The sequence below is a fragment of the Peromyscus californicus genome, unplaced genomic scaffold (assembly GCF_007827085.1).
Source record: "Peromyscus californicus insignis strain IS unplaced genomic scaffold, ASM782708v3 Scaffold_23__1_contigs__length_62951481, whole genome shotgun sequence".
Classification (NCBI taxonomy): Eukaryota; Metazoa; Chordata; class Mammalia; order Rodentia; family Cricetidae; genus Peromyscus; species Peromyscus californicus.
In genome coordinates, this window is record NW_026294534.1 from 38,519,210 (window position 1) to 38,542,395 (window position 23,186).

General features: G+C 46.0%; 1 protein-coding gene and 1 long non-coding RNA gene across 2 annotated transcripts; both read right to left on the reverse strand.

The window, feature by feature from the left end:
* Positions 1 to 618: 618 nt before the first annotated feature.
* LOC128119102 (uncharacterized) lies at positions 619 to 5,181 on the reverse strand. Its single transcript, XR_008221447.1, has 2 exons — positions 4,155 to 5,181; positions 619 to 3,956 (listed from the first exon to the last, which is right to left on the reverse strand). It is a non-coding gene; the product is annotated as an uncharacterized LOC128119102 (long non-coding RNA).
* Positions 5,182 to 15,041: 9,860 nt separating this feature from the next.
* On the reverse strand, positions 15,042 to 22,094 carry Ing2 (inhibitor of growth family member 2). The gene is made up of 2 exons (XM_052752264.1): positions 21,684 to 22,094; positions 15,042 to 15,857 (listed from the first exon to the last, which is right to left on the reverse strand). Exons 1-2 carry the CDS (start codon positions 21,886 to 21,888, stop codon positions 15,187 to 15,189), a joined length of 876 nt encoding a protein of 291 aa, XP_052608224.1. The 5' UTR covers positions 21,889 to 22,094; the 3' UTR covers positions 15,042 to 15,186.
* Between the last annotated feature and the right edge of the window lie 1,092 nt (positions 22,095 to 23,186).

The following is a 23,186-nucleotide window of genomic DNA, read 5'->3' on the forward strand; positions in this document are numbered from 1 at the left end:
CATCCCCGAATGTAGACAGCACCAGTCCCTGGACAGGGGATCCTGAATCGCATGAGAGGAGAAAACTAGCCGGATCCTGGCAAGCAAGCATGCATTAATTCCTTGTTCTCTGCTCGGACTGTGGCTGTCATGTAACTTCTACTTCAAGTTTCTGCTGCCTTGACTTCCCCACAAGGATGAGCTTTGACCTGGAACTGGGAGCCAAGTCAACATTTTCTTCTTCTTGTTCTTCTTCTTCTTCTTTTTTTTTTTTTTTTGGAGACAGACTCTGTATGTAGTTTTGGTGCCTGTCCTGGATCTCGCTCTGTAGACCAGGCTGGCCTCGAACTCACAGAGATCCGCCTGGCTCTGCTTCCTGAGTGCTGGGATTAAAGGCGTGCGCCACCACCGCCCAGCCCTCTTTCTTCTTTAAGTTGCTTTCGTCAGGGTATTTTATCACAGCAACAGGAAACAAAATTAAGTCACGCACCATAGCTAATTGCTCCCATGATGCCCTGATGAGTGACTGTTGGAATCATTCAGTTCTACTGAATGTTATACACAAGACGTGTGCCCATTAGCTTCTTTGTTCTAAGGAACCACAGACACTGGACTCGATTAATAAATGTATCGTAACACTTATTCAAAAAATATTTATTAAGAACTGACTGTGTGTCACTGAAAATACAGCTGTTGGGTGGCGGATGGGACACACACAGTTCCTGCTCTCAAGGAGCTTACATTTTAGTGGGAGGAAACATTCAAATAAGAAACTTACAAAAAAAAAAAAAAAAGAAAGAAAGAAAGAAAGAAAGAAAGAAAGGAAGAGGAGAAAAGAATGTAAAGTAAATAATATGTCCTTGGAAAATCTCCTTTCATTCGGGTTTTTTCTATTTATGTCTTTATACACTCTCACAAACTTAAACTTTAGGCTCATCATTTTGGCTGGATGAAAAATATTAAATTCTGTGAGGAGGTAAAGTCTAGATAGCCATCCTCTGGTGAGAGTACAGAGTTAGGATCTTTCTCCCGTCATAGACGAGGCTGGCTAAGGTTTCGTGGGGTGGAGGAACACGGGGCATTTTGAACATGAGTGTTCGGGGAGTGGCCTCTGGAGAAGGAGAGAAGGAGCAAGCAAACTGGAAATGGGAGACAGAGGTGTTGAAGAAGAGGGAAGATGTGTACAGGTCTGTGGCTGAGAGTCCTGGAGGTGCACGGGTGGTCAACGTGGCTGGACCAGAGTGGGCAAAAGGAGAAGGCTAGAAGTCGGGGCTTGAAGCCTGACGAAGAGGGGGCTGTTTAGACCACTACGAGACCTTTGGAGTTTACATAAGAAGCCACTGCAGGAATTTATGAAGAGGAAAGACTGATTCAGCCCGATCGGTTTAGCCAATTTGGAGGCAATAATGAGACAGGACTAAGTGGGCGCAAGAAGACAGACTGGGGGGCTACTGTGGCAGTCCTGACAGAGGTGACTGGGGTGGCCTAGATGAGGGGAGGAGCAGGAAGGCGGGCTGATGGATATATTTTGATGGGCTGACAGAACATGTGGACGAAATAGTCGCAGGGTCTATGAGGAAAAGCTGACTTCACAGATCTTAGCCTGAGAAACTCAAGGTGGAACTGTCATTCTCCACAGACAAGAAGGCAGAGAAGTACAGCCGTCTAACGGGGGTATGAAAATCCTGTGGCAAGTGTGAGATGTCCAGTTGCCATGAGGAAGAAGTGCTGGGGGCAGTTGAATGTGCGAGCCTGGATGTGGTAGCTGGGATGCTGGCAGGCCTCTGGGAGTCATCAGATTCTGAGTAGAGGCACCAGAGAGCATGAGCTTTCCAAGGATCGTAGACAGTCCTGAAGGCCTAGCCTAGAACACCGCAGTACTTAGGACAGAATGAGATGGAACCACAGGCAACGGGAAGAACGAGAGTATTTTAAACTCTGGAGGCTGAGAGTGCATGTTTAGATGGGGGAGCTGTGTCAGGTGTTAGCAGGAAAAGATCATGACGGAGAAGTCAAATCTGATACTGTGAAAGCAGTGTCATTTAGTATACCAGACAGAGCCACTCCAGCAAGGACAGTGAAGACAGAAAAACAGAATTTAAAAAGAATTATTTTTGTTTATGTGTATTTGCGTAGGTCTGTATGAGTGCAAGCATTAGATGCCATGGAACTGGAATTACCAACAGCTGTGAGCAGCCAGTGGGTGCTGGGAATGGAACCCAGGGCTTCTGGAAGAGCAGCAAGTGCTATTCTTAACTTTGTAAGCCATCTCTTCAGCTCCTCAGATTAAGAACAAAAAACAACCATAAAGTTATGGCAAAACACACACACACACACACACACACACACACACACACACACACAGCGCAGTTAGCATGGGATGTGGGACTATTATCTTGATTGTTCTTTCTAGTTTTTTAATTAATTTTATTTCTTTATGTGCATTGGTGTTTTTCCAGGAAACTGGAGTTACAGTTATGAGCTGCCATGTGGGTCCTGGGGATTGAACCCTGGTCGTCTGGAAGAGCATTCAGTGCTCTTAAGCACTGAGCCATCTCTCCAGCCCTGTTCTTTTGTTTGTTTTTTTTTGGTTTTTCGAGACAGGGTTTCTCTGTGTAGCTTTGCACCTTTCCTGGAACTCGCTTTGTAGACCAGGCTGGCCTCGAACTCACAGAGATCCCGCCTGCTTCTGCCTCCCAAGTGCTGGGATTAAAGGCATGCGCCACCACCGCCCGGCTCTAGTTTTTAAGATTAGAAACATAACAGTACAAAGGAAAAACCCAGGAGGAGGAGAAACCTAGATAATTGAGGGAACCATTTTAGGAATGAAGTTCCTATGCACAAACCGAGAGTCTGGATCTGAGAACAGCCACCAGTCCGGGGGATGAGAGGTAGGGAGCACCAGAGGACGCAGCAGCCGGAGGGCCTGGGGAGGCGGCAGAGCGGGGAGATCGCTTGCTGTACAAGCATGGGGAGCAGAACATGGACTCCCAGCCCCACATAAAAACCAGGTAGGTGTGCAGGCCCTCTCTACAATCCCAGAACTCTGGAGGTAGACACAAGGGCCCCTGCGGCAAGCTGGCTAGCTAGATCAGCCAGGATTGGCAAGCTCCAGGTTCAGTGAGAGACCCTGCCTCAATGAACAAAATGGAGAGAAATAGAAGACACAACATCAACTTCAAGGCTTCCACAAGTATACACACACACACACACACACACACACACACACACACACACACACACACGAAGCAGCAGTAGAGAGCTCTGATGAACTTTGCTCTTGTTTTGAGTGAAACAATTGAGTTAATCATCTTCTGGAAGAACCGGAGGTCTGAAGGGGAGCAAGAAGAGTACAATCGTGGTCACAGACTTGGAAACTGGCAGCTGTTGTGTCTGGATGAAAGAAGGTGGTCAAGGTGGAAATGGCAGGTTAAGGTGAGGAGGTCAAGAACAGGAGCAGTGAATGGACTGCTTATGTCAACTGTTTCTAAAAATTCTGCTCTCACAGCCTCGAAGATTAAAAAAAAACTGATATCTTCTCACACATATAAATTGACTTCTAGAATGTTCCATTAAAGCTTATATGATTGTAATAATGTAATTTCTGATACATTTTGTAGTGCCACTTTAAAATAAAGCAAACCATTTAAAATTGCATCTGTCAATGAAACAGAAATACTATACCATAGATCTTTAATGTACCTATAAATATAATTTTAACATTGTTTTTTCCTGATACTCTCCCCAACTTCTCCCACAGAAGTTTCCTATGAATTTCTATTGTTGAGTCCTGTTGTAGTACTCTGTAACCAAACTAAATGCTGAGTTAATATTAATATCATTAGTTAACACTTTAAAAACATCATAAATATTGGTAATTATTTTTAACTCATTTTGTGAAACCACTACAAAAATAATTCATGGGTGAATTCTGAAGTTCCTTGAGAAAATATTTTTCACTCTATTTCAACTGTTTCCTAAGAGTTTTAGCCGGGCGGTGGTGGCGCACGCCTTTAATCCCAGCACTCGGGAGGCAGAGCCAGGCGGATCTCTGTGAGTTCGAGGCCAGCCTGGGCTACCAAGTGAGTTCCAGGAAAGGCGCAAAGCTACACAGAGAAACCCTGTCTCGAAAAACCAAAAAAAAAAAAAAAAAAAAAAAAAAAAAAAAAAAAAACCTAAGAGTTTTAAAGCTTGAAGCAGGAGCTGGGGGTGCAGTTCAGAGGTAGAGTACATGCTTGGCATGCATGAAGCCCTGGGTTCTATCCCCGGAGCCCTGATAACTCCATCCCTCAAGAAAAATGCCTAGGGCGTGAGAGGGATGCTCTACAATCTAGCCTGGCATTCAAGGCTCTAACGAAGCAATGGCAGGACAAAGCTGCTTTTCCCGACTCCTAGCAGTCTGCAAGTGTTGAGATGATGCACAAGGGAGATGGTGTAGGGCGGAAGCTTCGCCTTCTCCCTTTCTTCCTTTCTTAAAAAAGATGATTCTGAAAAGGGAAACTCTCCCTCCGCACAGCGTCTTCATTCTGACGACACTTTGTTCTCTTCTGAATAAACATAAACTATTTTCAAAAGCAGTGTTAACAGCCTGTCTGTGAGATGGCCAGGAGGCTTGCTACTTCTCATACAGACCACAGTGTATCTACTATCGCCCCAAGTTAAACTTTTAGTTCCAGGGCTGGAGAGACAGCTAAGCTAAGCACAGGCTGCTCTTCCAGAGAACTCAGGTTCAGTTCCCAGCACCAACATGGTGGCTAACAACTGTCTGTAACCCCAGTTCCAGAGGATCTGACACCTTCTTCTGGCCTCCCAGGCACCAGGCATATACATAATATACACACTTACATTCAGGTGAAATACCACCACCACCCAATCTTAAAAAACCAGTATATAAAGCCTGGTGGGTGTGGTGCACACCTTTAACCCCAGCACTCCAGAGGCAGAGGCAGGTGGATCTCTGAGTTCAAGTCCAGCCTGGTCTAAAGAGCAAATTCAAGGACAGTCAGGGCTACACAGAGAAACCCTGTCTTGAAAAACAAAACAAAACATAACAAACAAAAAGCCCAGAACCCAGTATATATATATATATATAAAAAAAAACCAAAAAACAACAACAACAAAAAAAAACCTTTAGTTCCAGGAACAATTTGATTACTTTCCTGAAATACTAACTAAAGAGGTGAAAAAAAAAAAAAAAAAAAAAAAAAAACACCTAAAACATTAATGCCCTCACTAACCTGTACTAGAAATGGCAAATTTGGAACGGCCCCAGTCACTTCGTAAATTAACTCTCAGGCAACAACCAGCTCCCTATTCCTTCCTCTACAGGTTCTGTGACTCAGATATACACCTTAGGTTGAGGTCTAGCTACACATGGTATTGCCCTACTCTTTCATAGACATTTCTGACTGTGACATTGGCTTAGCAATCTGGATTTTCCTGTAAGTGCATTTTGCAAACAGTTGAATATTCATTACTTGGAAATAACCATGAGTTCTCCAAAGAAGAGTGTAGTTGAACTCTATAGACTCTAAAACAAAGAACGTCATGACATTTGATCCCAATAAACTTCAGTGATCACCGGGAACACAAGCTTGCTGCCTAGGGGTCACATCTCCCGGCATCCACTTGGCCCATTTGGTAATAATCAAGTGTGGGCTAAATTAAGATTCTATTATCGCTTGCCTCGTCATGCTTAATTTCCCAGAAATGAGCCCAAGACGAACAGTGATCTCCTCTGAAGTTTCTCTGATCAGAACAGAAGGCTACAGTCATCAGTTTACGGCTACGAAATCTAGGCTGCTTTTACTAATTAAGAAGCTGAATCAAATAAATTGCTTTTAGAGTGAGATGGGGGCACACGCACACCTTGCTGAGCGTTATTGCCATCAGCTGTACCTGGTCTGCTCAGGGAAGATTCGAACACAAACACTCCCATCAATGACAGCATCTAATTATCATTGTTTAATAATCAGGAAGACCAAAGCCTTTAAACAATGGTCCAAATGACATCAAGACCCCAGTCTGGGGATATAGGAAAGGGGCTGCTGTGTGGCTGCCCATACTCTAATCACTCATTAGCATCCTAGAAACCATTTCTTCATGGTCTAGTTTTCCACAGTATTCTCAAACCTGTAGACACTTCTATAGCACATGTGAACCTCCAGATCCCCAAGGAGAGGGAAATATGTAAGCAATCCCCTCTCCTAGGCAGATTAACCCTTCCGAGCCTAGGGAATACTTTGGGAAACTGGTTAAAGCATAATTTCATTCCATGCCAGATGACATACCAGTTCTCATGGGGATTCTATGTGGCATACTTTTACAAATCACTTTTTCTTTTTTCTTTTCTTTTTTATTTCCCGAGACAGGGTTTCTCTGTGTAGTTTTGGTGCCTGTCCTGGATCTCGCTCTGTAGACCAGGCTGGTCTTGAACTCAGAGATCCGCCTGCCTCTACTCCCGAGTGCTGGGATTAAAGGCATGCGCCACCACCGCCCAGCTACAAATTACTTTTTCACATTCTACCTAAAGTATATCTTTGAATTTTCTCATCAAGGTCCAAAGTCCAGGTGAGGAAGGTCTATCTGAAAAAATGTCAGACAACACATGATACTCAATTTTCAGGTGGGGATCGTGTAGGTGACTGTTTCAGAGGATGGCTTCTACCTCCCTTGACCTTTGGCAGGAGAGTGCTCAGGGGAGAAGCAGCAAAAGAGAGATGGGAACATCTGATGCAAGCAGTGAGCCTGCTACCTGCACTCTGTGCACACATCAAGACCCACCCGTAGTCACTGCTGAGACCCTGCTACCTGCACTCTGTGCACACATCAAGACCCACCCGTAGTCACTGTTGAGACCCTGCTACCTGTACTCTGTGCACACATCAAGACCCACCCGGAGTCACTGCTGAGACCCTGCTACCTGCACTCTGTGAACACATCAAGACCCACCCGTACTCACTGCTGAGACCCTGCTACCTGCACTCTGTGCACACATCAAGACCCACCCGTAGTCACTGCTGAGAGCCTGCTACCTGTACTCTGTGCACACATCAAGACCCACCCGTAGTCACTGCTGAGACCCTGCTATCTGCACTCTGTGCACACATCAAGACCCACCCGTAGCCACTGTTGAGGGCAGCAGTCAGGGACTGCAGACTCCTCGCACACAAAGCACTCCCCTCAGGGGAGTTTCTGAAGGTTCTAAGTTCATTGCTAATGTAAAAGGATGACAAGTCTTGTTTTAGGAGCTTAAGATCACATGAGAATAACACAAACTTAACTCATCAATTCCAGATGATTAAGCATTTAATCTACGACTAAAAAGAGAAACCCAATGAAAGATGATAAATGTTCATACAATGACCACATAAAAAATACCCACATACTTCTGTCTTTTCTTTAATCTATGAGAATCTACCCTTTTCAAGTTCAATTTTTTCTAACAAAAAAAGTGAAATGTACTCTTAAGATCATAGAACAAAGTTTTTGCTATTTGGGGCATTAGTCATCACACACACACCATAACCACCACCACCACCACCACCACCACCACCACAAACAACAACAAAAAACAAAACAACAAAAATCCATCTTTTAGGCTTGGAAATATTACATCCTTCCATTTTTACATTCTTGACAGGGTAAATTCTTTTGGAACCAAAATTACTTGCCACTGAGAGCAGGATCCCACATTTCTAGGCTAACACCTGAAGAGAAAACTAGCCAGTTGAATTATACTTGTGTTTCAAGTGAACTGTTAGCACACTAGATTAATAAGTTAAGGCCTATGGTAAAACAAAGTAATCAGATTCGGATCTTCAAAATAAGAATATAGTAATGCACTGCTCTCTGAACACAGCTGAGAATGTATTGTTTAAAACCACACATCTGGCAGGGCGTGATGGTATAGCACTCTGAAGGCACAGGAAGGTGGTTCACTATGAGTTCAAGGCCAGCCTGGTCTACACAGTGAGTCCCAGGCTAGCCAAGAACACAATGAGACCCTGTCTCATAAAAAGAAAGTAAAAAAATAAACAAAAACTCCACTTTAAAACCCACATATTCAAAACCTAAGTCTTAGGCACTCAAGTACCTCAAATTCTGTTTATTCTTTTTTTTTTGGGGGGGGGGTTTCGAGACAGAGTTTCTCTGTGTAGCTTTGTGCCTGTCCTGGATCTCGCTCTGTAGACCAGGCTGGCCTCGAACTCACAGAGATCTACCTGGCTCTGCCTCTCGAGTGCTGGAACTAAAGGCGTATGCCACCAGTGCCTGGCCTGTTTATTCTTAACCTAGCTATAATCTAAACAAATGCTTTTCCAAGACACACACACACACAAAAAGGGGGGGGGGGGGATACAAGCTGCTAAGCAGTTTTGGAGGAAAAAAAAAAGAAAAATATTTTTCAAACCAGCCTGAGGCAAAGTCCAGAAGCAAATGGTCCTCCTGACTGGGACTAAGGTCTGGAGGCAGTGTGTCATCACGTGCTGAGTGACCAGGGTCAAAACATTATTTCCATACCATGAAATGCCACGATGACAAAGGACCTACTTAAGATGGCAGGTCAATTGTTTCCAATACTCAAAATTCGTAAAGAATACTTTAGTGTGTGTAGGCACACAGCTGCTCAAAGTATGCTATCCTACCAAAATCTCACTCCTTCAGTGTTAATGATGACTATGGACATGTTGTCCAATTTGTAGAGAGTTGGAAATTTGACTTTTGGATGAAAAATCCCTATACTAGAAGTGGGTAACTAAGGAAGTTATGGAGATGACTTTCACCTTTTTTTTTTTTTTTTTTTTTGGTTTTTCTAGACAGGGTTTCTCTGTGTAGCTTTGCGCCTTTCCTGGAACTCACTTTGTAGCCCAGGCTGGCCTCGAACTCACAGAGATCCGCCTGGCTCTGCCTCCCGAGTGCTGGGATTAAAGGCGTGCACCACCACCACCACCACCACCACCACCACCGCCCTGCTAACACAACTTTTTTTTTTTTCCCCCAACTCTGGACTGCCGGGCCCAAGAGCAATGGTGTAAGGCTGGTCAAAGAAATCTCTCTCCAGCCAGGACTACACAGAGAAACCCTGTCTCAAAAAAAATTAAAAAAAAAAATAAATAAATAAAAATAAATAAATAAATCTCTCTCAACTTCTAAATGAGGCACCAGGGTGAGGGTTGGGAGACTTCTCAGAGCAGAAAACAGACCACCCTAGAAATCCCTATGGGTCAGAATAATGGCTTCTGATTGGTCTCTATAATGCTCATGTAGATAATGTTGGTTAGCACTTTGCAAGCTTTACGGAAACCTTGTGGCATGTAGCTTTAAGAAAAAAATTTATTTATTTATTTATTTAAAATGAAGGCATCAGGTATCCCCACTGGCCTCCGAGCTACTATACGATCCAGGCTGGCCTTGAACTTCCATCCTCCTGCCTCGACCTCCCAAGGGCTGAGATTACAGGTGTGGATCACCACAGACAAGAAAGAAAACACTAATCTGAATGTGGGGGGAAAAGGGCAATGGTTACTTCTGTTGTTACAGTTATTTCCCAGAGTAGGATGGTAAACAGGGTTCAAGTGGATTCTCTGAGCGTTTTTATTGCTTTGTATTTGTCTTTCATCCTTACCTAGTATTAACTAATCACATTATCTAATAAGGAGGACTCTGGACTCCGTTCTTGAAAATAATCTCACATAGCTAGAACTTAATGCCACTGCTTTGGTTTGTTGTATTAATCTCTCTGTGTCTCTCTGTCTCTCTCTCTTACACACACACACACACACACACACACACACACACACACACACACACACACGATACTTTTGTATTTACAAAATAAATTTACATAAAAAGTGAGCCAATTCAGCCAGGCGGTGGTGGCGCACGCCTTTAATCCCAGCACTCGGGAGGCAGAGGCAGGCGGATCTTTGTGAGTTCGAGGCCAGCCTGGTCTACAGAGCGAGATCCAGGAAAGGCGCAAAGCTACACAGAGAAACCCTGTCTCGAAAAACAAAAACAAAAACAAAAACAAAAAGTGAACCAATTCAAAAAGCATTGGGTAATATTTTAAAATACGATTCACAGAGCATATGGACATGGCTAAATCTACTGAGATCTTTCTAGTATCTGATGCTTAGAAAATTCTGCTTAGTCGGGCAGTGGTGGCGCACAACCCAACACTCAGAAGGCAGAGACAGGAGGATCTGTGAGTTCAAGGCCAGCCTGGTCTGCAGAATGAGTTCCAGAATATCCAGGGCTACACAGAGAAACCCTGTCTTGAAAACAAAACCTAAAACAAAACAAAAAGTGAGAAAGAAAAGAAAAAAAGGAAAAGGAGAATTCTGCTTAAAGTCTAGTTACCACATACATGAATTAGACTGTTAATTTAGGAGACTTAGATAGTAAACCTAGGCCAGGGACACTATTCCCTCAGACCTCCCAGAGACAAGAATATCAGCAGCTTTTCAGGAAACCATCCTACATCGCTCATTTTCCATCTAAACAAACTCCAGGCGGAGGATGGCGGCCTGACCCTGCTCACAGACAACGTCTTTGGAATCCTGGTTCAGAGCATGCCCCCCCCCCCCCCACTCAAACAGGAAGGAGTAAAGCCGCCTGTTTCCATAACCAGCGTACCGAGGTCAGGCAATCCCAGTAAGGGTGAGTCCAAACTGCCACACACTATTGGAATCATAGCTGGTGCTACATCACAGCTAAAGCGCTTGACTCAGAGTGCAGCAGAGCCCACCCGGTTCCTCACAGCAGAGGCTCCTGGAAGGGCTGGGCCTCTCCATCCAGCAGGGCAATGAGGCCGGATGCTGCAGAGGACATCACTGGTGGGCACTCAAAAAGGGCTGGGGAAGTGCAACCTTCCTGGCTTCGAGATTTGAGGGTTTACGTTATTTTATATTTTCACTTTTTTTCATGCTTACACCCAGGCAGTCTGCAATCGGCTCATCTGAAGATAGGGCTCAAACCCTTGGCGTATCCATAGCTCAGACTGACTTTCCTAGACCATTCTTGTTCCCACTTCCCTAAGTGGCATTTCACACACGTATCTTAATTACCTCCTACTGATCTCTAGCATCCTCCCTCCTCAGCTCTTCAGCAGGAAAGTGAAGTACAATCTCATGTTCCCCATTCCAACCCTAGCCACCTAACCTGCTTTTACCCCTACGCATTCCAGAGTCTAAGCATCTTAAAGTTGGATTTCTGTCTTTACTCACTGGCTGCTTTACCTCCACTACTCTACCCGTCTTGCAAACAAGTACACAGGAAATATTTGACAGTGCTGTGACCTTTTGCATCCAAGCTTGAGTTCCTGTCACTACTTCAATCCTCTTCTGTTCACGTTTGGTTCCTTCATCCCCCCAAACTTGTATTAAACCGAGCCATGTGATGGTCCTCTACGCTCAGCTTCCTGGAACAGCACCGAAATGAGTTGCTGACGGCCTTCTCAGAACACTTTTATTTAGAAATGAGTAGCAGACCACTTTTCGGCCTGGTTGAGGGCTCTGAGAAAGCACCTCCGTTGCTTCCCATTTCAAACGTCTGAATACCTCATGGCCAACTCCTTCCTCTTCTGGAACTTGATTGCTCCTCAAACTGTGGACCCCTAAACAATAGCATCAGCATCGGCAAGCCTGGCAGGAAATGCAGACTCTCAGGCCCTACAAGCAATCTACTGAATCGGACTCACTGTAACAAATGGAGATGACTGTAGACATTTGAGAAACACTAACTCAATCCCACTGACTCTCCAAATGCTTATCCTGTCCCCCAAAACTTATCATACACAGGACTCTGGGTTACCCTAGAAATTGAGGCATTTCAAACCCAAGTACCAAGTTCTCTCTCTTCCAGAACCAGTTGGTTGCTATCCCAAATGTGGGGGGGACCTCCATCCCCAGCCTCCATCCCTAGCCTTAAGACCAAGGATCTAAAATTCACTCATCATCACTTTGCTTTCCAATTCCTAGGCCAAAATCCCACCCACTAGCTGTGTCTTTTAAAACAAACCTCTAGGGGCTGGAGAGATGGCTCAGTGGTTAAAAACACCTGTTGCTCTTCCAGAGGACCTGAGTTCAGTTCCCAGCACCCATGAGGCAGCCAATAGTCTAGAACCCCCACTCTGGGGATTGGATGCGTCTTCTAGCTTGAGTACCGCACACACTTGTTACATAAACACACAGAAGAGCAAAACATCCATACACATAAAAATAAATTATCTTTTAAAAAGTTTAAGACAGCCGGGCGGTAGTGGCGCACGCCTTTAATCCCATCACTTGGGAGGCAGAGCCAGGCGGATCTCTGTGAGTTCGAGGCCAGCCTGGGCTACCAAGTGAGTTCCAGGAAAGGCGCAAAACTACACAGAGAAACCCTGTCTCGAAAAACTAAAAAAAAAAAAAAAAGTTTAAGACAGAGATACACCATTAGACAGCCTTTTTCAGTTGAACACACAAATCTAAACTGCCACTTGGGAGGCAAATATCTGCGTTTTCTAACCCCACTTCCATAGGGGACCTACAGACTATGCACACTAACTACCCAGACTGATCTTTAAACACAAATCTGACTGTGGCTCAAAGTCTTTCAATGCCTTCCCAAACTGCCCACCATGATTTCCAAAGTCTTCATTTTCTAGATCTTTCCTGAGGTTTATCCTACTGCCCCCAAAGATGTGTGGCCTCCTCGAATCTCTATTTCTGTTCTGAGGTCTGATGACTTCCTTAGAGGCCCTTCCTAATCCACTGCATTTGTACACACCCCTTCCTTTTTCCATGTTTAAAGTGCTTCCCTTTAATTTATCCACTCAAACAGTTATCTGATGTTCTAGATCAGCTAACTGACCCTTCCACTAGAATGTGTGGTTCCCAAGAGGAACTTTTTCTTTGCCTATCCCACCAGGGTAAAGCAGCCCCTGGTACAGAGAGGCAGCAATCAACTACGGGTGACGGTAGCTTCGGTGCTACAAAAACCTAAATGCTGACAAGCTCCCAGGAGTTTTCAATGGGCTGACAATGTCAAAATGGGGGAGTGGTTTTCTATACGTTAGAATGGGGACCTTTAAAAAAAACCTAATGCCTAAGTCACATTCCAAATGAATTCTGTATCACAACTGTTGTGGTTGGGACCCAGGTACCAATGCTTTCAAACTTACTAAGGTAATTCCAATGTGAGGTAGGTTCAGTAATTCTGTCACACAGTATGAGCTGGTAACAGTGACGTGAGCTAGGGTAAGAGATAAATATTTAACAAAGAAATCCCAATCATAATGTTATGCAAATTTTAACTTCTCTTCCCCACATGGTATAGAAAACAAAAGTTAATTCATAAAACATGATGTTTCAAACAGTAGATCTGAAAGACAAGCCATTCTAGGTACATCTACTGTCAAAGTCCTATGGAACTTCGGATGCCTCTATTAAAATGCTGTGGGTTTTGTTTTTTCTTCCATAAGCTGAGGCAAATCTATGGATTAAAGAGTGGTGTGCTCCCCAGAGTCATCCTTCAAAGCTTTGCTCACACTGATTATGTGAATGGTGTCAGGAGGAAATGGGTTTCTTTACAATTCAAGTTAAAAAGACATTCATCGTTCTACTCACTATTTCTTGCTTAAGATAATCAACTGGTAATAGTGAGTAAGCAACATAGCCTTGGGACAGAAATAAAATCATGTTCATTTACCAGTCTCTAACCTTACACTGTCTTCATACCTCAGGGTATGGAGGACAGTAATTAAAGAGAAAAGCAAGCCATTTCATTATTAAAATCTTTCACCACAGCACACCACTAAGAGTTCAAAAGGACCTTGGAGACATTTAAGCCAACTCATTCCAGGTGAATGATCTGATGTTCAGATAAGGTGAAATGGCAGGCCTACAAGTCACACAGAGAGCTGGAAGAGAAAAAAGCAATTTTTTTTTTCCAAACAAGCAGACAGGATTTTTCACATGTTAAATCAAAAAGAATCAAGATCATCAGATTAGAAAGAAATGATGAATAAGAAGTATGCTACACATAAGTTTAAAGAACTAGTCCATCTGCTGTCCCCCACAATCAAAAACTTCTCCAATGCATGGACATACATCCATCAAGATCCTTACCCTTAAAATATCAAAATCCGGGAAAGTTCAGTTTACAAATACATTATTAATTATATTGTTATAATGAAATTAGTTCAATAAACATGAAAACATCAAACAGCACCAATACCAGAGGTTAAGGTCAATATACTATTATTTAAAATAATGTATAATTACTCATTGGGATAGAAATAAACTCTAGCCCCCAGCAAAACTATTTAAAATAACTGTTTGACAGAAAAGGCAATATTTAAAGACTCCTATGTGCCCCTTTCCCACTGACAGGTCTGTGGTGACACTTCCCAGCAACAGGTCACGTGGAAAATATCAAGACACAATCTTTAAATTGAACCATGATGCTAAATAATACTCCAAATCTTGCCAGTATGAGCCAATGGCAGCATTTTTTGGTATTTTAACTAGCCTTACCTGTCCCAACAAAACAAAACAAGTCCCTTATTAAGCGGTAGACAAGGTGCACCTGTTTTGAAAAAGCAGCGACATTTATAGATGCTACAACTGACAGGTATCAAAAGCTACCAAGGAAATACAGCAGCAGATACTCCAGGAAGAGTGCATGACTCCACACGGAACCACAGATAACTCTTCTCTCTAGTTCCCAGAACTTCTGGAAGACTAGAGATTTAACAAGTGTATGAATACTACATGGGGCCAGTAAGAATCTCTAAACAGGATAGTGTTCGTATTTGAAATTACCAAGGTAATTTGACACAGAGAAATCCAACAATACATAAAAAATTTTAAGCACACAGAACTAAGATGTTAGCAAAACTTTTGTGTTTACCCCCAAACCAGCATGGGAGTTTGAGGTGAAAATGAAATAGGTGTGGTTTGGGAAGCTGCTTGAAGCTCGTTCATACCACTTCCTCCCTGTTTCCTGTTCCTTCCGTCAGGTGCGCTCAAGACTACCTGGCTTAAAATATTTGGTAATTCAGTGCAGAAAATTAAGGTCACAGACAAAGTACAAGAACTTTTAATACACCATTAATACTAATGATTAAAAATTATTGCATAGTCTTATGCATTTCTCCTAAAACATTTTCTGAAATTAAACCAATTCTATAAAAGACAAACAACCCTTTTAAAACACAGATGGCCTTCACTACCTCGCTCTTCTCTCCTTTCTCGTCTTTTCAGTACTTTTGTCCATTGTTTTCTCATTGTCCCCCCTGCACTTGGGGCAATACCATTTCCCCTTTGGTTTATAGGTGAGTGAAACACATGAAAAGTGAAACCATTCAATGGGACACTGTTCATTGTCACAGCCTATCATCTCCCCGTAAGACACTTGGTTACATAAGCAGTAGGTAGGTTCATTGGGATCTATTGCGAACTCAACAGGCGAGGCTTCCCTTTCCTGCTTGGCCTTGGAGCGTTTCTTTTTCTTAGCAGATTTGGATTTCTTTTCTTTCGGGGGCTGATCATCACAGTCTTCAATCCCATTTGTCATGTGACATAAATCACGGCTCTCACTGGTTCGCTGTCTTCTAGGTCTTCTAGAAGATCTTTCAGGTTGACTAGAATCCATCTTCCCCTTGTCTGAGGCCCGTTCACTTTCAGCAGGATCTTGGAGACACTGTGAATGCAGCTCCATTTGTCTCGCCCGATTTTCCACCAATTCCAGCATTTGTGTGACAATCTGAATTTTTTCATCTCCCAATTCCTGGCTATTGATTAACGCTCTCTGCAGATGTTGCTGTAGGCGTTTCTTCTGGTTTGAATCATCTTCTTTCTTATATTTTTCATAGACATCATCAATTTCCTTTAAAGTTTCTAAAACAGGGAAAAGGAGAATATTATGGCATGTTAGCACATACATCATCTCCAAGATAGAATTCAACCAGGAAACCATATTTGATAGTTTGTATACATTAAAAACATTACTCTCGGGGCTGGAGAGATGACTCAGAGGTTAAGAGCACTGATTGCTCTTCCAGAGGTCCTGAGTTCAATTCCCAGCAACCACATGGCGGCTCACAACCATCTGTAATGAGATCTGGTGCCCTCTTCTGGCCTGCAGTCATACATGCTGTATACATAATAAATAAATCTTTAAAACACACACACACACACACACACACACACACATTACTCTCAAAATCTACATCATCTAATATGAAAGTGTACCTAGAGGCAAATGGCTCATCAGGCAAACGAGCTTACTACCAAGATGGACAGCCTCAACTTGGGTTGACTGGCTGGTTGTTTTTATTTATCCATCCATTCATCCATCTATCTATCCACTTATGTGTGTTATTTTGCCTACATGTCTTTCTGTATGAGGTTATCGTGTGAGCTGCCACGGGGGTGCTGGGAAGTGAACCTGGGTCCTCTGGAAGAACAGCTGGTGCTCGTGACCACCGAGCCATCCCTGCAGCCTCTCCAACCTCAATGTGATCCCTGGGACCGACACTTCTGGTAGAAGCAGAGAGCTGACTCCTGCACACTGTCCTCTCACCTCCGCCATGTGCATTCCTGTGCTCCCACACACAGAATAAATAAAAGGAATTGTAAAAACTTTCAAAGGTTGTTCTGGTTAATTTGCTAACTTGACAGAAGCTAGGGGTATTGAGGAAGAGGATGTCTCAATTGAGAAATGCTTCACTAAGACTGGCCTTTGGGCATTTTCTTGAATGATGATTGATATAAAGAAAGGCCAGCTCACTGTGGACAGTTTCAACCCTAGGCAGCTAGTTCTGAGCTGCATAAGAAAGCAGGCTGAGTGAGCCATGAGGAGCAAGCCAGAAAGCAGCACAGTTTATGTTCTAGTTCCTACCTTGAGTCCCTGTCCTGACTTTCCCCAGACATGGGCTATGACCTGAGAGGTGTAAGCTGAAATAACCCCTTTCTCTCCAAGTTGCTTTTGGTGATGGTGTTTTATCGCAGCAACAGAAACCTCACACAAAGGTAATTATTAGTAAACTAACAAGAAGACTATAAACATTTACTATTATTTCTCTGTATTTAAAAAGGTAAGGGCGAGTAGGGAAATGGTTAGCCTGGAAAGTGCTTGCCACATAACCATGAGGACCTGAGTTGATTCCTAGCCCTCACATACAGAGCAGGTGTGGCCGTGTGCACCTGTAACCTCAGGGCCCGGGATGCAGACAGCTTCCCTGGGGCTGGCTGGTCAGGGGCCATCGAGCTGAATCAGCAATCTTAAGTGAGAGATCCTGTCTCCAAAAACAAGGTGGAGGGCAGTAAAGGAAGATGTGGGATGTCAATCTCCTGCCTTCACAGAACACACACACACACACACACACACACACACACACACACACACACACACACACACAGACGTGTAGTAAATTAATAATCCAAAGTGTTATGTAAGTAAGACTATTACATGTTAATTTAGAATTTGCTGAGTTCCTTATTGCCTATTCTTTATCTGAACATCAAAACTACTCTATACACAAAATTTACATGCTGAACTCCAGCTATAAAACTCGAGGTGGTTCTGAGACTCAGCCACAGAGTATTACCACCTGTGTGTTTACAGGACTTACAGCTCAATCAGTGATTTGGTACATGACTCCAGAGAGACACACTGCCTTAATTTTCACATCCTTGGACACTTTCAAAAGGCAGACATCAGCATCTCTTAGCTTCCTGTCATCTTAGTTTTAATGGCTCTTTCATTTTAGCACCACAGGGGAAATTCTGAAAATCAAAACTATTTCCAGAGTAGAGCTGCTGTTCTTGGCATCCACTGAGCAAGCCACTCCAAAACTACAGTGAAGTCAGCACTGGATCATTCTACCTTTGTAGCCAACTCAGCAGCTGAGTCTATGCTTGTTGAAGCTGCTAATGCAACTGCATAAAAAGTTGGACACTTTTAAATCAAGCAATGGCTGAGTCACCAGAATTTTCAATGTCACCAATGACCAAAAATCTAATTAAGTTTAGTTTTATTCAAATCTATTCGATGTCTTACCCTTATAAGACACAATGCCTATATCGAAGAGTTCTGTCTTGCTGGGGGTAAAACATAAACATTAACTCTAATTTCCAATACTTCATAGCATACCACTGTTTCAGCTTCCAACGTTATTACTATTATATCCCACACCGCTGTTTTATATTCCAGTTACTATTATAATGAGCAGAAATGTTAAATAAGTAAAATACATACAGTGGTTGTCTGAAATCGGGTAACAAAAGTAAATAATTAGCACATCTATGGATTCCCTCCTCCCTGGAAATTGCAGGTACTAATACTCGATGGACAGTTTTGCCACTACAGCTGAGGGTCCCAAGAGTACTCACATGCCACAGCTTTGAATTCTTTTTAGCAGTGTGTGTGTGTGTGTGTGTGTGTGTGTGTGTGTGTGTGTGTGTGTGTGTATAAGCACTCATGCATGCTGCAGCACTCATAATGGAGGTCACTTTGTGGGAGTCGGTTCTCTTCTTCCACCATGTGAGTTCCAGGGATTGAACTCGGGTCGTCAGGCTGGGCTGTCAGCACCTTTACCAACTGAGCTATCTTGCTGGCCTGTGCACATCCTATTTCTGAACAAAATTCAAAACTACCCTGTTTTGTTCAAGCAGGTATACAAGTACATCTCCTAAGAGCACAGTTTTCCTACAGGAAAAAACAATTAGCTATTTTTTTGCTAGATGCAAAATAATTTAAAGAATACAAAAACCTAAACTTCATTTCAAATATTCTGTATCTCATGATCAGGAGTTAGCTGCTCCTTGTGTCATACTTGCACACTGACACTGCAATGAGATAAAAATTTATATTTTAAAGACACCTTAATTGTACCATGAGATAAAAGAAAAAAAAAAGAAAGAAAAAAAGAATTACCATTTACTCAGCCCACATTATGGGATAGAGATTTTTTTTTTTCCATCTTGCTGGGCCTGGCAGCTGGTAATTCCAGCTACTTGATAAAGTGAGGCAGGAGGATCACAAGTTCAAGGCCAGCCTAGACAACTCAGTGAGTGCCTCTATCAAAAGAAACAGTAAAAAGGGGGTTGGGGGATAATTCACGGGCAGACTGCTTGCCATACATGTGTGAGACCCTAGGTTCAATGTTCAGCACTTAAAAAATTCTACAGAGTAAACCAATAAGAATGCTATCACTTTTATATGAGGTAAAGAAAAAAAATTCAAGAACCTCAAACTTTGAACTGCCAAATCTGTACATCTGATCTTACAGCACTTTCCATACACCATATGAAAGACACTTGGAATTACACTTTACATTTTAGCTCAAAGGTTGCTGTTTTCCTAGAAAATTATGAATGAAATGCCATAAAGGTTTTCTAATAGCCATATTCTGCAATGAATATTTAATTTGATTTTTTTCTTCACTTCTCTACTTAATGGACTGATCAGTAATTCCTGAAAGACTCAATAGGTGAGGGAGCAACTTCATAGGCTCCCTCACTCAGCGCTGTTGTATTAGCACTGCCCCCCATAATAGAAAATACTTAAGAATCAGTGAAAATAAAATCTGAATCAAGAACACAAACATATACAAAGCATCTAACAAAAATAAAACTGTGAAGTTGAGCTTAGCAACTATGTTCATAGAGCAGAAGCTGGACCACTATTTTTATATTAATCTTGGAATTAGTCACAATCACAATGAAGCTGATGGTGTGTACAAATTTTTCAGTATTTAAGGTCCAATACTCATGTTACCTGAGCAACTTATGACAATTACAGATAACTGGTATCACAGACTTTTTTGTCAAAAAATTATGTCACAACCAACCTAAAATAGTCTCATTTTTGTGCCTTTCAAGAATACAATACAGTGTTAATATAAGGAAAACTACAAATTTTGGCACAGAATTCTTAAGCACATGTCCCACTGCTAGGTTGCCATTCATGTATGCCCCCCATGTCTTCAGGAAAAAACCACAGATGATGCTCTTTTTTTTTTTAAAGGGTGGGAGTAGGGGTAGCCTCTAGGACAATGGTAAATCCTCTTCCTATCCTTCAAGTCTTGAATTCAATCACTTAGGAACGAGAGGAGCCACACAATTTGAAAACAAATGTGTTCTTGAAGTAGACAGCTTTGAGATAAAATATTCTCCACACAATTAACTGGATAGTTACTTTAGCGCTGTAAATTTTATCTATAAAAGTGATTTTTTTTTTTTACCTCCTATGTTTTGAACCTGGTGAAGATACCGGCATACTGCAGAAACAGTACTGTCTTCTCCCAACAGAAATTAGTCTTACCAGAGACTCAGAAAACAGAATTGTAGGCAGAGACACCTAAGTGTTCTAACATGCTAAAACAATGTCACCATGAGGTGGACTACAGGATTAAGTTACAGGATTGGTGACATGTCTGGAAAAACAGAATGGCTACAAGTTTTTACGGTTCACATTAGGTCTCCGCTGTTCCCTGACTCGGATTTACTAAAGGACGAACACATCCCCATTTAAATTTCTCCTGTCCCAGCAGCAGAAAGGTCCGACAGTCCCTCGTGATGATTCCCTGTCCTAATTTCTTTGACGACAAACCACCACCACGAAAGCGTTTCTCCTCGTGTAAACTTGGTGGAGGAGGAACCCGAGGGTGCAGGGACGCCAGGTGGTTGCCCAGCCAACGAACCCACTTCCTCCAGAGGTCCGGAAGTGACACATAGCCCGGAACCTCCGCTGAGCCAGGGTCGGCGACAGTCCCACAGCGGGGGCCCGTGCCTTGATTCACTGGCTGGGAGAGATTGGAAAGACCATCACCCCGACACCGACTCCGCCCAGGCCCATCTAAGTGCCCCGCCCCAGCAGGTCCCCCGCGAGCCGCCCGCTCAGGCCAAGCAGCCCGCCGCGGCCAAGGCCCGCGGGAGCGCGCGCCCCGCCCATACGACGTCACACCCGCAGGCCCCGCCCCTAGACCGGGGCCCTCCCCGCCACACACACACACAGACACACACTCACACTCACACATTAGCAGACACACACACACACACACCCTCTCCGCCCGGCCCTGCGGGGGGACCCCTCCCCCTTTAACCAGTTGGCAGGAGCTGAGGAAGGGCCGAGGCACCGGGCGGCCCGGAACTTTCCCCGGGGCGAGAGGGAAGCACAGACTGTCCCAGTCCCGCGCCACGCCGGGAGCCGCCGGGAGGGAGGGAAGGAGGGAGCGGGGGGGGGGGGGGGCCGCCGCCTAAGTCCACCTTCGCCCCGTCCTCTCGGCCCCCCCCTCCCCCGCACGTTCCAATGCATCTGCTCTGCCCAGGGACGGGGGGCCCAGCGGGGCCGGGGCCAACAGGCCCCGCACCCAGTCTAGCCCGCGCCCCGCTGCACACACGCCAGCTCCGGGATCAGGACGGCGTGCGGCAGCCAGCCGGCGGGCACCGGAACAAATGCTCGCTTAAAATGGCTGATTCCCGGTCGGCGGCAGCTGCAGCCAGCCGCCCGGGCTGCAGCGGGGAGGCTGACGGGCGGCCCTCGGAAGTCCCGGTGAGCCGCAGCCGGGACAGGGAAGGGCCGCGAGGCCGGTTTCTGCAGTTTCCCCCCCCGCCCCGGGCCCGTCGTCTCCCGGTCCCACCACACCAGAGATCGCTCGCTGCACTTCACGGACACTGTCACCGGAGAGAGAGAGAGAAAAAAAAAAAAAAAAAAAGTACCTTGGTATTTGTTGTCCAGCTCCCGCAGCACCGACACGTTCCTCTGCATGTCGTGGGGCAGCGACTCCACACACTCCAGGTAGTCCTGCACGTAGCAGGTGAGCAGCCGGCTCCGCTCTCCGGTCAGGAGCGCGGCCGACGAGTACAGCTGCTGCTGCTGCTGCTGCTGCTGCTGCTGCTGCTGCTGCTGCTGCTGCCCTAACATCCTGCCGCCGCCGCCGCTGCTGCTGCTGCTCCTCGCCGCCGCCGCCGCCGCCGCCTCCGCATCCAGCAGCCACACATGCAACAGCCACGACCGCCGCTCCTCCGAGGCTCGGCGGCCCGGCGCCGCGGGGACACGGCCGCCGCCGCCGCCGCCGCCGCTCGAGAGGGCACCGCCGAGTCGTCGTCGTCCCCCCCACCACCCCCCGATCTCCACTCTCTCCTCCCCCCCCCCAAAGAAGAAACCCTCACTCCCCGCCCCCGCGGTAACAAGCCCAGGGGCGGGGCGAGACCGGGGCTCCCTCCGGCCCCCTCCCTCGCTCGCTAGGAAAGAGAGAGAGAGTGAGAGCAGCGGGGTTTCCCCTCCGCGGCCGACGGCGCCGGGGCTCCCGAGCGGTGGTGACACTGGCTGTCCCCCCTCGGCGGGTCCCCCTCACGAGACCCTCCCGGGGCTGCCCGGCCTGCCCAGATCCCCGTGACAAGCCCCTCGCTGCTGCCCTCGCCTCTCCTCGCTTATCAGCCTCGGTGCCTGGCGGAGTCTCCGTGGACTTGGCCCCGCCCCTTCGCCAGCGGCCGCATCTGCGCCTGCGCAGGCCCCCCCCCCCCACTCCTAATAAGGCCGGGGCCCCGCCCCCTATCGCCCTACCGGAGGGTTCGCATTCTCCCGCCTTCCCTGCGCCACCCGGGCGATTGGTCTGTCAACTCTCGCCCGGGGTTGGGGGGGAGGTGGGGGGGGGGGAGGGCGCGGAGGGCGGGTGGCCAAACGGCAGGCCGCGCCCCGCCCCCTCTTAAAGGGGCCGCATGGCCGAGCCTGTTACCCCCCCCCCCAGCTTCGCCCCAAGTCTGACGGTGGGCTCCCCCGAGAGGCCGGGCCACCGGGGCGGTCGTTTCCGTAACCACCACCCCCCCCCCCCCCCGCTACGGGGGATCGGGAGCGCCGGCCCGGCTGGCTCGGCCCCCGGGGTTACCGACCTGGCCTCCATCGGGCGGCTTCCAGCGCCTCCCTCGCGAGCCTCCGAGACGACAGCGAGCGCGGCGGCCCCCGGGGCGCTGCTGGCCGGGTTGAGGCCTTGCTGGGGGCGGGGGGGGAACTAAGGGCGACCCAGGGTGCAGCGGGCGCCGCCGCTCCGGGCATGCGCGGCGACTTCCCGCCGAGCGTCCCCCGTCCCCGTCCCCGTCCCCCCCCCCCCCCACCTGCGGCGGCGGCGGCGGCGGCGGCGGCGGCGGCGGCGGCGGCGGCTCAACCTCCCGGCCGCTCACGGAGCTCCCCGGGGGCTTGACCGCCGAGGTAGGCGGTGCGCC

Bases quoted from the DNA above. Each gene is read 5' to 3' on its own strand.
- Ing2 (XM_052752264.1), bottom strand. From the start codon at position 21,888: ATGTTAGGGCAGCAGCAGCAGCAGCAGCAGCAGCAGCAGCAGCAGCAG. The intron at 15,858-21,683 runs GTACTTTTTTTT...TCCCTGTTTTAG, and splicing joins GCTGGACAACAAATACCAAG to AAACTTTAAAGGAAATTGAT.